Source organism: Trichosurus vulpecula, chromosome 9 (assembly GCF_011100635.1).
Source record: "Trichosurus vulpecula isolate mTriVul1 chromosome 9, mTriVul1.pri, whole genome shotgun sequence".
Lineage (NCBI taxonomy): Eukaryota > Metazoa > Chordata > Mammalia > Diprotodontia > Phalangeridae > Trichosurus > Trichosurus vulpecula.
In genome coordinates, this window is record NC_050581.1 from 60,732,133 (window position 1) to 60,747,545 (window position 15,413).

The window sequence follows — 15,413 nt, forward strand, 5'->3', positions numbered from 1 at the left end:
GGGATCCCTGTTGTTCCTTGTAGCCCCATGCTTTCTCATTTACCCATTGTAGGAGTGGGTGTTGCAAGGCAAAGAGAGGAATCTCAGTTTCATTCTGTCCTGGGGGATCAGAGGTCAAATTTGTGGGGTAATAACAGCTTCTTGAGGAGGCTATATGTCTCCATTAGGAACTCAGCTTTTTTTCTCTCTGTCTCTACAGTTTGAAGACCAGTCCCTCCCTAGCTAGCCATATGCATCAATTTACCACCCATATAGGTCCACCCCAGGGGTCTAGTCAAGATTCTACCAGTAGCCTGACTTTACTCCACCCTGATTTCTGGAATAACCTCTGGGTTCCTCTCCCTTTGTTTTTTGAGGTGTGACCTAATTAGGGCTGGACACCAGGCAGAGGACTTATAAACACTGGTGGAGAGAAAAAGAAGAGGACAGAACCGAGTCAAGTCCCCTTCCCAAATGCCATGATTCCTCATGTTTAATCCCTTTCCTCCTGCCCCCATTTAGAGAGGAGTTTGGCCAGAGTATAGACATTTGGGGTGTCACAGTGCTGCCTAAGGGGAAAGATCCATCATGAAGGGACCCTCTCAAATTTTTTAGAATTCCTCACTGTTCAGCTTAAAATGGTGATTTGGAGGTGAGGAATGGGTTGCAGCCCACAATTTGTTTAGGAAACATATTAAGTGCTTACTATTGCCAGGCACTGTGCTAGCTGCTGGAGATGCAAAGACTAAAAAGATCACTCCAGCGCCCAGGACTTCTGGGAGGCCCCTAGTCTTTCCCTGGGACCCCCTGCCTCTCGTCCCTCTCCATCACTCCCTCTTCTCTATCTATATATGAGGGTCCTCGGGAGGGGGCGCTCGAGGCACTGCGCTCCACTCTAGCTCTCCGCCCACTTCTCTATGGTGTATGGGAGGGGGAAGTGGGGATTAGGGAACCGGAGCTTCACTTCCGGACCTTAGCGCTCTGCTTCCGGGTTCTTGCTGTGCTGCTCATAGGTGACTGAGGGTTCACAGAGATCTCTCCGGGGACCCCCGGTACCCCCTAGCCGGGTGGGAGGGACGACCCTTCATAATCCTAGCTCCCTGACCCCCTTCCCCGGGGCGGGGAGGGCAGCTGGGATCTATGCGTTTGCCGTCCCGTCCGTCCTCTGCCGCGTACTTTTCCGTCAGCCTCCTGCCGCAGGTGTGCTCGACGGTCCGAGACCTTCCATTCCCGCGGGCCCCCCTGCCCGTGCCGTGTCTCTGCACCCCCAGCTCTACCCCTACCGTCTCTTACACCCGTAATGTACCCCAGTCCTGTTCGTCCCCCTTACGCGTCCTCCTGCACCCCACCCCCTCTGTCTCCTACACTCCTAAGGCACCCCACCCACCACCACCCCTCTCCCTCCTGTGTCCCCAGCATCTTTCCCCCGATACCGTTTCTGCTTCTTATTCCCCACTACCCCTCCCCCAATGGGCTTGTCCCAGCGCCCCCCTTTCTGCCTAGCATTCCATCTGTCTCCACCTATCGGTGTGTCTTAGGTTCTCCTTCACCAGCCTCCACTGTGGGCAGTCTTTCATCCCCTTCCCCTCCCTGCTTTTGTCCCTAGTGGTTCCTTCCTTTGTGCCTAATCTCTCCACGTGGAGGCGTGGCCTTTGCATTTGATAGGGGTGAGGGTGACTTTGACACCGGAGAGGTTGGTCTCTGGGAGGGAAGGGAGGGTGGTGCTTCGAGGGCCCCGTGCTGCGCACTGCCCAAACCTGTTTGTGGGGCAGGGAGTGGCAAGAGAGGAGAGAGGGAGAAACGAGAGGAGAAAGAACTCTCGGGACATCTTGGTTTAGAGGGTGGTCTCCCTTTTTTGTGTGTCCCGTGTCCCAGAGAAGAGGTGGTTGTTGAAGTGGTCTTCCATTCCCACACTTGCCCTTCAGCCTGTGTTAAAAGAGCCATCCCTTCTCACTAAGGAGTGTCCCAGTTTCTTCATGCTATTTATGTAGTAGATGATAATCCCGGACCCTATAATTGGGGATAAAAGGAGAGATAATAGTCTCTTATGGTTAGAACACCCCTTTCTCTCTTTCCCACCAGTATTGCATTTAAGAATTCAGACACATGCCAGCTTGTATCATCCAACTCTCATTGCCAGACATTTGTTATTTGTTATAATATTATTATAATAGCTGGCATTTACATTGCATTTTAAAGTTTGCCGAGCGCCTTACACATATTTTGCCTTTACCCTCACAGCCACCCTAGGAGATGAGTGCTATTATTATCCTGCTAATCTCCAGCTTTCTTGGTGTAGGTCCAGTTGCTATAGTAGATGATTTCTAACCAAAGAATAAGGAGGACCTCACAATGAGGAATTCCTCAAGTCTAAGGGGAATCATTAGATTAGATCTAGAGGGAGAAGGGACCAAAGAGCCCATCTAGTCAGTTTTATAGAAATGAAAACAGGCACAGAATGAGACAGCCCATGTCATTGTTGAAGCAGGATAGAATTATTTGTATTCAGAAATTTTAACAATCTGTTGAAATGGAACGTGACATTGTACTGTTGAGTTAGAGAATGGGCCCAAGGAAGGCTTGTTAGGTAGTGGCTTTGAACTGTAGTTTGATTGAAGAAGGGAGAACCTTTTTTCTGTACCTTAAGCTTCCTTGACTAGTCTGCCTTAGAAGATTTACATGAGAGTAACAGAGAGGTGGAAGAAGGGGGAACAGTGGGGGGAGAAAGAGATAGAAAGGGAGGGAGAGGTTGAAGGAGAGAGAGATTGCACAAGAAGTTTGAGTGAGCAGTGAGAACCTAAGTAACATGTGTCTGTCTTCCTGACTTCCAGAATGCTGAAGGCCCTGGTACTTCTTTTCCTGGCCTGGGTCTGCTTCCTCTTTTATGCTGGCATTGCTGTCTTCACCAGTGGCTTCCTGCTCACCCGGCTGGAGCTTACCAATCATAGCAGCTGTCAGGAGTTGCCTGGAAAGGGACCTCTGGTGGGAGGTGGCCGAGGTGAGCCAGGGGCTTGCTGGACAGCTCCCCGGTTTTCCCGAGCTGTGGTAGTGCTGATAGATGCACTTCGATTCGATTTTGTGCAACCTTGGCCAGGTGGCCTTCCTACCCCACAACCTTTCCTAGGAAGGCTAGGCTCCATACAGCGCCTTCTGGAAGCCCAGCCACAACATGCTCGCCTCTACCGGTTCCTGGCTGACCCACCCACCACCACCATGCAAAGACTTAAGGCCCTCACCACAGGCTCTTTACCTACCTTCATTGATGCTGGGAGCAACTTTGCTAGCTATGCCATCCAAGAAGATAACCTCATTGCTCAGCTCAACAACACTGGTCAGTCTAATAAGGTTATGGAATGTTAGAATCTTAACTTCTTAGGATCTTAAAATAATAGAATCTTACAGTTGAAAGGGACCATCTAGGCCAAACTCCCACTCAGTGAGGAATCCCTTCTCGAACCTGACAAGTAGCCATCCAGCTTCTGCTTTTATACCCCTAGTAATGGCCTACCAAGGCAGTGCTAATCATTAGAAAGTCTGCCTCTGAAACTTAAACCTGTTGTTCCCAGTTCTGTTCTTCGCAACTACAAAGTAAACGTGCTTCTTTGTGATAGTCCTTTGCTATTTGAAGATAGTTATTATGTCTACCTTAGACTCTTTTACCCAGGTTAAATGTCCCCAGATCTTTCAATCCATCTTTATAGGATATGATTTTCAGACCTTCACACATTATTCTGGTCTCACTGTCCTGCGTATATACCAGTTTGTTAATGTTCTTTTTGATGTTGATGTCATGGTACCCAAAAGGGAACACAGCATTCCCAAGTGTTGTTTGACCAGAGAGTACAATGAGATTACAATTACCTCCTGTGGTTATATTTCTTTTAGTCACTAGTGTCTAAACCATACATATTTCTTTTAATTTACCCTAAAATCACAGGGTTGTTTTTAGTTTTTGGTTTTTTGGTCTCACTGTTGATTCATGTTGAACTTTAAGTAAGCTCAAACCCCTTGAGTAAAAGCTCAAAATACTTGGACTTCTATTAAGACATGGAGATTAGTGTGGGAAGGAATCTTAGAGCCCAGCTAGTCTAGGATTTTCTTGCCTGAGGTCCATGAACTTTTAAATATATATATATACACACATATATATTTGTTAACTGTATTAAATATAATTGATTTTCTTTGCAATCCTATGTGTTTTATGCATTTAAAAACATTAAGAAAGGCTTCATGGGCTGATGAAGCAATCTCTAACACACAAAAACATAGAAGAACCTCTGATCTGATCCACCCCTCTCATTTTATGAATGAACTAGGCTCAGTCTGGTGAAGTGATTTGCCTAAGATCACACAGTTAATTTGTGGAAGAGCTGTGAGTTGAACTGAGGTGTTCTTCCAATCTCATGCTTCTTCCAGTACATTACACAGATTTCTCTTATACCTTCCCTTCCCTCCTTATGTGTTCCCTTCCCTTCACCATCACAGAATCTCCACTTTCTTCTTTATCTAGGGTTTCTTTCCTACTGTTTTATCTGCCTCTCTACACCTTATTAGGCAGTTTGAGTCCCTGATGTGTACCCAGCCTAAGCTCTATTCAGGAGATTGCTGCAATAAGGGCATGGTCCCTGCCCCCAAGGAATTCACAGCATGGTTGTAAAATGATTTTCTTTTATGAGACAATTAGAGAACAATAAAAGAAATATAAGCTCTTTGATGGACAGGACTATTTTTGGCTGTCGACTGATATAATTTAGTACTTGTGTGGTAGTAAATTATGTTTTATCAGACTAGAATTATTATAGATATTTGGAAGGAGAGGTTATGGTGGATTAGGATGGCTAGTAAGGCTTCATGCAGGCCGTACAACTTGAATTGCATTTTAGTGATGGTTAGGATTTGGATGAGCAATGAGGAGGGGAGGGTTTTACAGATGGGGTGAGTGGTGTAAGCAAGGGCAGGGCTATAAGAATGACAGTGAGCCTTGTGAGAAGACTGACATGGTTAGAGCAGATTTGTATTGATGGGAGAAGGAAAAAAAAGAGGGAACTGTAAAATGAGACTGCACTCCTTTGCTCAATGCCTGACCTCTCTCTGACTCTCCCATTGCTGCAGGGAAACGAGTGGTCTTCATGGGGGATGACACTTGGGAGGGCCTGTTCCCAGGAGCTTTCTCTAAAGCCTTCTTCTTCCCATCCTTCAATGTCAAAGATCTACACACTGTGGACAATGGCATTTTGGAGCACCTCTACCCTACCAGTGAGCAGTTCCAACTGGGATCCAAACTTAGATTCTGATGGAAGGGAGGGGTGGGGGCCTTATATTTGGGCCCTATTCTGAGAAGCTAGTGCCAATACTTAATTTGTGAAATAGATCCAATATATATTGGATCTGATTTTGAGCTATAGTCTGTAGAGTGACAAGGGTGTGATGCTTTGAGGGTCTTTTGGATGGTACTGCCCTGGGTGATAAGGATTGGAATCAGTGTCCGTTGGTAGAGGAATATTAAAGGCTGGGAAATTGAGGAGGGGTATCAGGCCCTTTTTCTCAGTGTTGGTCTCTACAGTGGACAGAAATGACTGGGACCTGCTGATTGCTCACTTCCTGGGTGTAGATCACTGTGGCCACAAACATGGGCCCCACCATCCTGAGATGGCCAAGAAGCTCAAACAGATGGACCAGATGCTTCAGTAAGTTGTACTAGAGAACTCTGATTGTGGGCAGAAGGCAGGGCCTAATTTATTATGGGAGCCTGATCTGGTCAAGAGAGACTGCCTTCCTCTTCCTGGGGGAGAATAGGTTGGTGGGGAGGGAGATCTCTGTGCGTCTGTTGGGTCTCTGTTGAAGTTCTTGTAGGACCAGACATTCATTGCTCAGAATTTGGCTAATACTCTGCTGTTTCCACTAATTACTGCCACTGGTTTCCTCTTTCTGAAGCTCAGGACTTCATGTTTATTTGGGTTCCCTCTACTGACTGAGTAAGTTGGGTCCCATAGAAAACTAGCCTGTGGGTCATGGGACCTAATTACTTATGAAATTTTAGACAGAGCAGTTAACTTCTCTGAACCTCAGTTTCTTTATATGTGAAATAGGAAAATAGTTTGCTCTGCTTGCTTCATAGAGTTATTGTGTAAGAACTAAACAAGGTAACAGAACTTTGCAAAACCACAAATCCTGAGAATGCTGTTTAGGGACTGCCAGGGGTCAAGGGATGACTATACCCAGGCTAGGATCTTCCCAGCGGCCCCTTCTCTTTCCCCATTGTTTGGTGCCCTGCAATCAGGACCCTTGTGGAGAGACTGGAGAATGATACACTGCTGGTGGTGGCTGGAGATCATGGCATGACAGAGACAGGAGACCATGGTGGGGACAGCAAGCCAGAAGTCACGGCTGCACTCTTTCTCTACAGCCCTTTGCCCCTTTTCCCCAGGGCTCCCCTGAAGGTAAGTGCAATCAACCATTAATTCTCTTGCCTGGGTCTCTCCTGTTTCCTTTTGGCCCCCTTCAACTCTTTCTGATCTCAGTGTCCATTAGATGATTGTTTCACCCTCTTCCCCACGATTAACAAGTTTTTTCCACATTATCTCCTTCTCTAGATATCTTGCTCTCCCCATGCTTTCACCACCTTCCCATCACTTCCCCCTTCTCTCTAGATACCCTACTCCCCACCACTCCTACCCATCTCTGTCACCTTGAAATGCTCTTTTCCCCGTTCTCCATCATTGTATTCTAAGCTAGGTCTGTGAAGTGGCCTTTTTTCCTCACCGTTTCCCTCTGCCCTTTCCACTGATTCATTTCTCCCTCTGGTTTTATTGCCTTCAGGATCCAGAAGTGGTTCCTCAGGTGAACCTGGTGCCAACGCTGGCCCTTCTGCTTGGCCTGCCCATACCTTTTGGAAACATAGGAGAAGTGATAATGGACCTGTTTTCAGGGGAAGGAGATACCCAACCTCTTGCTACAGCTCTTGCCCAGGCCTCTGCCTACCATCTCAATGCCCAACAGGTAGAGGGGTTGGCGTTCCCTAGGGACAGGGACTATGTTGGATTAGAGACCCAGGAATTAGGAACCTGAATAAAAACCCGAGGGCTGACCCTGCCATCCTCATACTTCCTTTGGCCCATCACCTCTTGACCCATTTCTGTCCGTACTCATCCCATAAGGGAATCCCTGGGGCTCTCTAGACATCTGTTCATCTCTATTTTATTCCCCCTTTACTCCCATCTCATGCCTTATAACTCCCTTTCCCATTTTCTTTCATGTTCCATTCTCCCAGGTATCCCGATTTCTTCATGCTTACTCATTAGCTGCCCAGGACTTGCCCCCTGAGGAGCTTCAGCGCCTTCAGGACCTCTTCTCCTCTGCATCTTCTGAATATGAGCGGCTTCTAGATCAGCTGAAGGCTGATGAGGTCAGAGAGGCCGACGTACAGGCTCTGATCTCCCAGCTGAGATTGTTCTTGCGGGGGGCGCGGACAGCCTGCACAGAGACATGGGCTCGATTCCGCCCACTACGAATGATAGGGGGCACCATACTCCTGGCCTCCACCTGCCTTCTCTGCCTAGTGACCTCTGGGCTCACCAGCTCCCCTGGCTTCCCTTCCCACTGCCTGCTCCTAAGGTCTGTGGCCTGGGGTCTGGCAGGGGCTGTCTTGCTAGCTGGGGGACTGATGGCAGGTGGGAGTGGGCTAGAGCCAGTTCTGCTGTGTGCAGGGGGTGCAGCCACCTCCCTTATAGCCTTCCTGTGGGCTTTAAAGTCGAGGGGGAGGCTGCCAATGGCAGTCTTTCTCCCAGGCCCTTTGCCCATCCTGGTGCTCCTGTTCCTCCGTTCTGCTGCCTTCTTTTCTGACAGCTTTGTCCTAGCTGAAGCCCAGGCAGCCCCCTTCCTTTTGCGTTCACTGTCCCTGTTTCTAGTGGCTCAGTTGCACTGGGAGGGCCGGCTCCTGACGGGGTGGCCCATAGCTCCTTGTCTCAGCTCCCCCACAGCATCTATGGCACGGCGGGAGGGTCCACGGGCCCTGGGGCTACTGGTTGGCCTGCTTCTGTGTGTACGCCTGTCCAGTCTCTTCCATCGCTGCCCAGAAGAGACACCTGTTTGCCAGTCATCGCCTTGGTTAGCTCCTCTAGCTGCAATGGGTGGTGGCCAGGCCAAGAACCTTTGGTATGGGGCATGTCTAGGGGCACTAGGGGTGCTGGTCCTATCTATACGATTTTGGCTGCGCCGTTGTGGGAATCTTAACAGTCCTGCACCTCCAGTCCTCTTTGTGCGCTGGGGATTGCCACTGATGGCACTGGGGACTGCTGCTCACTGGGCATTGGCCTCAGGCTCAGATGAGGCACCCCCCAGGCTACAAGCCCTGGTGTCTGGGGCTGTGGTAGGGTTGCCACGGGCTGTTCTGGGTCTGGCAGCCATAGGACTAGGGCTGCTGCTCTGGCAGCCTGTCACAGTATTGGTCAAGACTGGGGCAAGCAGCTCCAATCCCATCGTCGTCCCTTTTGTGGGACCCCCGGCCTCCCAGGCTGACCTGGACTACGTGGTCCCTCAGATCTACCGTCGAATGCAGGAAGCACTGAGGGGGAAGCTGGCCGGGGGTGGGGGCCAGACACCAATGGCTCTGGCTGCCTACGGGCTGGGGAGTGTGTACTCTGCTGCCCTGGTGACTGCTCTCGCCCTGCTGGCCTTCCCGCTGCTGCTGCTGCACACTGAGCGGATCAGCCTCGCCTTCCTGATCCTCTTCCTGCAGAGTTTCCTACTCTTACAGCTGCTCGCCGCCGCTGTTGGGACCCCTGCTGGAAGTTCTGGTAGGCGGCAGTGCTGTCCCCTCTGTAGATTCCCCTAGAATATCCATCTCCTTGCCCTTGGGACAGCTACAATTCCAGGTGAACCAGCGAGGCTGGGGTAGAGGTTGTCCTCTCCTTAGGAATAGCAGGCCTACTTCAGTGACCTTGACATTTGGTCTCATTCCATAATGGTGCTGCCGTCACTAGATCTCAAGGGCTATAAGAATTTGGGAGGAAGAAGGGATCAAGCATTCCCCCCTGCCCCCACCCCAACCAGGACTGCGTTCTTTGGAGAAGTTGTACCCCACTGATTCTCTAGGCAATTAAGTGACCATTTGTCTATGATTGTGACCTTGGGGGTGGTGTTAGATCAGGGTTACTAGGCTTAGGAGGCAGATGGAAGCTGGAGGCAGGATCAGAGAATAGGAAGTAATGAATGTTCAAGTAGCAAAGTACAGGGAAATCATGTGACATTGTTTGTGGTGGGGGTGGTGGTGCAGGCTAACAGTGTTGTGTACCTCCTTCCAGGTCCCTTCTCCGTGCCATGGCTAGCCATCTTCGCTTGGGCTCTCACAGCTACTCAGACCTTCTACTCCACAGGCCATCAACCTGTCTTTCCAGCTATCCACTGGAATGCTGCCTTTGTAGGCTTCCCTGAAGGGCATGGTTCATCCCCTGTGCTGCCTGCTCTGCTCGTGGGGGCCAACACCTTTGCCTCCCACCTTCTTTTTTCAGGTATCTTATCCCCCAACCTCCATTCCTTCTCCTGGGACTGAGCCCAAGACTCTAGAGGGGAGTGGTGATAGTCCCACCTAAGTAGCACAAGGGTGGAGGGATGAACCTTGTTGTTTCCGTCCATCCTTTGATCTCATTTGCTCAATGGGTAAGACTCTGGCCAAGGAATGATGAGACACAGGCCTCTTAGAAGCTTCTTTTGTTAGAGAGAAGACTTCTCCTTTGTGTACCCCCAGCCTGATCTGGCTAAAGCACAGAATTGTGGGTGGAGCTGTTCTGTGGGGATCAAGGCTTGTTCCTGGAACCTAAGGTAACCCCAGACCTGTTTTTCCCTCACCCCCGGAGGCAGTTGGCTGCCCTCTGCTCTTGCTCTGGCCCTTTGTGCATGAGGGCCAAGGCTCTACGAAGAAGAAGAAACCCCTAGCCAGTGGGTCTGAGGTGGAGGGAGAGGAGGAGCCCTTGATGGAGATGCGTCTCCGGGATGCCCCTCACCATTTCAATGCTGCTCTCCTGCAGCTGGGCCTCAAGTACTTCTTTATCCTAGGCATACAGGTGGGTATGATTAACTGGAATGCTATTAACTGGTATGGCTGGGGATTTCCAGGGATGGAAGCTGAAGAGTTAGTAATTCTTAACTTTTATATACCACTTTACAGTTTGTTTTTTTATGCTCTGTTGGTGCTAAAAAAAAATATTACTGTCACTTCCTAGTGACTCCCTCCTCCCAGCATAACTCTCCCTTAAAACAAGCAAGTACCATCAAACAAAACAAATCGACACATTGGCATTGTCTGAAAATGTATGCCTCATTCTGGCTCTATTGTCCACCACCTCTCTGCAAAGAGGGAGGAGGCATGCTTCACTGTCAGTCACAGCAGTTTTCAAAGCTCTTTGAAATACCTTCTCTCATTTGGTCCCCACAATCCTCCTCTATGAAAAGGACCAAAATGATTTTTTCTAACTTACAGGTAAGGAAACTGAGATGCATGTGATTTTTCCAAGAGTCACTGGTAGAATGGAGACTAGAACACAGAACTCCTAGTCCAATTCCAGACCCAACTAATGATGTATGGAAAGTGAACAGGGAAACCAGAGTTTGTGGTCCACACCCTCAAGGGTCCGGAGTACAGATTCCTCACTCGATTCTTTCCCAAAGTGAGGGGGCAGTAATTTGTTTAGCATTTTCCCAAGGAGGCGGGGGCTCTGAGCACTAGGGATGAGGAATTGCAGAATTTTAACAACTTTAAAAATTGCCGTTTTATCCATGAGGTGGCTGTGGTTCATGTGGTTAAGTGACTTGCCTAAGATCACACAGCAAGTTAGTGGACAAGTCAGGAGTGGAACCTGGGCCCACAGAGCATGAGGCAGTGCTCACCTCTGCTTTTCTCCTCATGCTCACATGAGAGTTTCCCCTCTCATCTTTCTCTGCCTCTTTACGCTTCCATCCCCCACCCCAGTTATCCTCACTCTTCTCTTCCCCATTCTCTCTTCCCTTCCAGGTCTTAGCCTGTGTTCTGGCAGCTTCCATACTTCGGAGGCATCTCATGGTCTGGAAGGTGTTTGCTCCCAAGTGAGTGACTGTTCTCAATGAAGAAGGAATATAGGGTGGATGGGGTCCAGAGTTGGATGAGAACATGGGTGGAGGATTTTATTTGGGCATCAGTCTGCTCAGACACAAAGTAAAAGAGAAGTAGAGAAGTATCTTCTGGAAGAGGGGTGGTGGTAGCCTGGTGAATTGGGGGTATGTATCCAGAGTGTCAGACTGAGGAGGGAGAGTCATTAGAATGAGCAGAAAAGGCTAGTCTCCATTGAACCTACCTGTTTATACTAACGTCCCCCTACCCTGGTACACCATCCTAATGTCCCTGCTTCTCTGCTTATAGGTTCATCTTTGAAGCTGTGGGTTTTGCGGTGAGCAGCCTAGCGTTCCTTCTGGGTGTGGCCCTGGTGATGTGGGTAGACAGAGCTGTGGGTTCCTGGTTCAAGCAGCTCATTCTGTCCCAGGAGAGGTAGCCTTTGTCACCTGAACCTTGGGACCAACCTTCCCTTATACCCCCAGGGCAAGTGAGCCCTGCGTTCACCTCTACATGGCTTGTCCTACAGTTCTAGGATTGAGACAACCTGCTGAGCAGGACCTCTGGCTGGGACTCAACCCACTTCTGTGGAGACCTGTACTGCCCTGGTTGTAGCTGGGTCACCAGCATCCTCTACTCCAGACAGAGTGTGTACCCCACTCTCAGGGGGTTTGTAGCAGTGGGTCACACGCTTGCGGAGCCAGATGGTAGCAGTGACTTCACTGGGGTTTTCATATTCAGGATTGGAGTCAGGCAGAGAACTCAGGTCTGTGCTGAAATTGTTTCTCCTTTGGAAGGGTTGGAGCAGCCCAAGCAGCTATGTAGAAGCATTGGGCCTGACCTTGTTTTCTCCATTGATTTTCTCTTCTTAGCCTGACCAAACAAAATGACTCTGCCTTTCCCTAAGGTAGATTGGGTTAACGTGACGCCGAGGCACTGGAGAAATCTGGGGTGGGGGCCTGTTGGGGGAAGTGAGCTGCTGTGTATGCCCAGAATGAAATAAAACACTGGAGAAATGTGTATGTGTGAAAGAAAGAGAGATGCTGGAGGGAAGATATCTCTGTCCTGTGGGGTGGGACTTTGTTGGGGAGGAATACTGTCTATACTCAGTTCTGTCCTGTCCCCATCAGCTTTTCCTTTGCCATATTGCAGTACATCCCCCCCAGGGTCTGTACCCCTCACTCCCTTCAATTCAATGAATCTGGAATACCTATACTCGGTGTGGGCATTGAGGTTATTTGAGGTGAGGTTATGCTGTGTATATCACAAAAGAAGACAGGCCCTCCCTTTAGGAAGTTCCTCTTTTGGAGGGGGAGAGGAATGGCATTCGGGGTGGGGCATGCTGGGTGAGAGAATAAGAGTCACACAGAACTAGAGAATGACAATCTTTTCCTCTCATTGTTACTGCCCTAATCCAGGCCCTCGTTCCCTTCATCTGAATTTCTGCACTGGTTTAACTGGTCTCCCCATTAGAAGGTTCTCCCTTCTCCATGACATCCTGTACCCTTACTTGGGTACTTACTTCTTGTCTGACCTAAATAACTTTGCACTGGCTCTGAATTTCCTTATCTTTAAAATGTGGGAATAGCTGATTTTTAAGGTCTCTTATCTCCAAGTCTATGATCTTATGATAATCTTCCTTAAAAGCTTTAAGACACTTACCGACTTGAAATTTAGTCTTCATTAGCTCCCTGTTGCCTATTGTAAATTCCTCAAAGCACGCCACCATCTGGCTACAACTTGTCTCCCTCAGCCTTATCCTCATTTCAGTCATTCAAATGTTTATGTGCCTACTGTGCAAGAATCTACAAAGGTACATGAGGATAAACAAAAACCCCCAGTATTTATTAAGTACCTACTATGTGCCAAGCTGCTGTGCTAGAAGCTTTACAAGTACTGTTTCACCTGATCCTCACCCCAGCTCTGGGAGGGAGGTGCAAATATTATTTCCATTTTACAGTTGAGGAAAGTGAGGTGCACAGATTAAGTGATTTCTGCCAGGGTCAGACAGCTAGTAAGAGTTGTAACTAGATTTGAACTCAGGTCTTTCTGACTCCAGCCCCAACATTCAGTCTGCTGGGCTACTTAGCTGCTGAAGAAACTGAGACCTAGAGAGGTAAGTTGGTTTATGTAAATTGGCAATCATGCTACCCTTGTGAATGAGAGAAGTGTAGATTAGACTACCATCCACTTAGGTAAATTTGGAACTGACTTTATGACTGGACTCAAAAAAAGTAGTTGATAATGGACTGGTGTCAGCTTGGAGAGTGGTCTCTAATGGAGCACTCCAAGGATCTGTCCTTATCCTGCAGTATTCTACATTTTTATAAATTATGTGATGACATGCTTATTAAATTTGCAGACAATAGAAATCTGGGAGAGAGAGAGCTAATATGTTGGATCACAGTCAAAATCCAAAAATCATCTTGATAGGAGAAAATGCTGAGCTAGGATACAACTCAGGCAATTACAGCCTTCTCTGGGAGTATGAGACATATAATCATTACTGAGTCAGAATCGCTTCATAGAGTCTGATTTTGGGAGAAATTGAGATGGAATTAGGGGACTGCCTCCAAGTGTGAAACTTGGAAGGAATTTAGAGATTATATGGTGTTGTAGAGGAAATAATTTTCCCAAGATCACACAGTGAGTTAGTGGTAAGATGGAAGTTTAGAATACATTGGGGCAGCTAGGTGGCAAAGAGCACTCGGGAGGACCTGAGTTCAAATCCAGCCTCAGCTGACGCACTTACTAGCTGTGTGACCTTGGGCAAGTCACTTAACCCCAATTGCCCTGCCTTCCCCCACCCAGGAAAAAAAAAAAGTTTAGAATGCATCTCCTAACCCTGTTTAGTGCTCTTTAAATACCATTCTGGAGTTGCGTGATTTGTGGATGCTTACTGTCCCCTTTCTCTTTCCTCAAGTTGTGACCAGTGGCTGTATTCTGTGACTTTCTGTTTCCTCCAAGCTGAAACCCTTGATTATTCATCTGTTATGATCCTTAAGGTCAATTTAAAAGAAAATACCCATTCAGAAGACGAACCTTTGCAGATTATGAGTCAGCACCATGTTAGACCCATTCCTAATAAGTCAGACCCCTGAACAGAAAGTCCAGGGCCTCCAGTCTTAACACTCTGTAGTTTGATGAGGCAAGCACTGTGATCTTAAGGCTGAAGAAAAAAACAATTTTTGTCAAGAACAAGAAAGGTGATTGTCTCCCTATTCTCTGCCCTGGTCAGACCATACCTGGAGTATTGTGTTCAGTTCTGGGGCTACATTTTGGGAAGAACATTAACAAGCAACAGAAAGTGACCAAGATGGTAAAGTGGCCTAGAACCACACCATGAAAAAGGAAGTATATGAAGGAACAGGGGATGTCTAGGCCAGAGAAGATAATACTGGTGAGGGGAGACATAATTATTGTTTATTTGAAGGCTTGTGTTGAAAAGCAGTCAGACATTCCACCTTGCCTGAGAGTGGGGAAGCTGAAAGCTATATTCTACATCAGTGAAAGGACAAATTTTGCAATAGAACCATCTAAAAGTGAGATGGACTGCCTTTGTGGTACTGAGTTCCCCTCTACTGGAAGTCCCCAATTAGCATGGAAGACTATTTGTCAGAGATGTGGAGGTTATTTTTGCCAAGGTATGAATTGTACTAGATTACCTCTAAAGCGTTCTAGCTGTGATTCTAGGCGTCTGATAGAAACAAATATAAATATAATTTTCACAATTACAAAATGGAAGGAGGCATAGCTAAAAACCAGTAGATGTGGAAAAAATCTGCAGTTTTTAGTGACCTTACATCTCAAAATCAACAGTGGAATATAGTAGCAAAGAAATCTAACATGCTTTAGAAGCAGAATGTCCAGAACACAAGGAAGTATGATTGTCCTATTGTAGCTAAATGTTGAACTGAATATTATGTTCCTTCCTGGGAACCACATTTTGGGAAGGATCTTGACAACCTATAGTGTCTAGACTCTAGAGAATTGTGATTGAAATGGTGGTTGTCTTTAAGATGAAGCAGTATGAGGATTGCTTGATGGAACTGCACTTTCACGTAAAGAAGAGAAGCTTCAAGGGGGTAGATACATGTTGGTCTTCTCCGAACATCTGAAGGGCTGTCATGTGTTCTTTTTGGCCCATAGGACAAAACTAGGAACAACAGGAGGAAGTCAGAATCAGCTTTGGGTTTGATGTTAGGAAAAACTAATAATTATAGGTAATCGCAAGTTGAATGGCTGCCTTGATAGTTATTGTGTTCCCCTCATTAGAAGTCTTCAGACGAAGCTGGATGACCACCGGTAGGTGGTGTCATGGAGAGAATTCTTTCAGGTACAGGTTAGATCC

General features: G+C 47.7%; 1 protein-coding gene across 4 annotated transcripts; it reads left to right on the top strand.

Annotated features, from left to right (window-relative positions):
* Window positions 1–960: 960 nt before the first annotated feature.
* PIGO (phosphatidylinositol glycan anchor biosynthesis class O) lies at window positions 961–12,101 on the top strand. 4 transcript variants are annotated; one of them, XM_036739263.1, is made up of 11 exons: window positions 961–992; window positions 2,811–3,310; window positions 5,092–5,235; window positions 5,543–5,666; window positions 6,260–6,419; window positions 6,799–6,978; window positions 7,250–8,774; window positions 9,282–9,488; window positions 9,838–10,040; window positions 10,988–11,058; window positions 11,372–12,101. In XM_036739263.1, the coding sequence occupies exons 2-11, from the start codon at window positions 2,812–2,814 to the stop codon at window positions 11,499–11,501; spliced, it is 3,243 nt and encodes a 1,080-aa protein (XP_036595158.1). In that variant the 5' UTR covers window positions 961–992; window position 2,811; the 3' UTR covers window positions 11,502–12,101. The 4 variants fall into 4 exon arrangements, with proteins under 4 accessions (XP_036595158.1, XP_036595157.1, XP_036595159.1 ...); XM_036739262.1 differs by having other exon boundaries at window positions 969–1,179; XM_036739264.1 differs by having other exon boundaries at window positions 987–1,179; window positions 2,811–2,977.
* The last annotated feature ends 3,312 nt before the right edge of the window (window positions 12,102–15,413 follow it).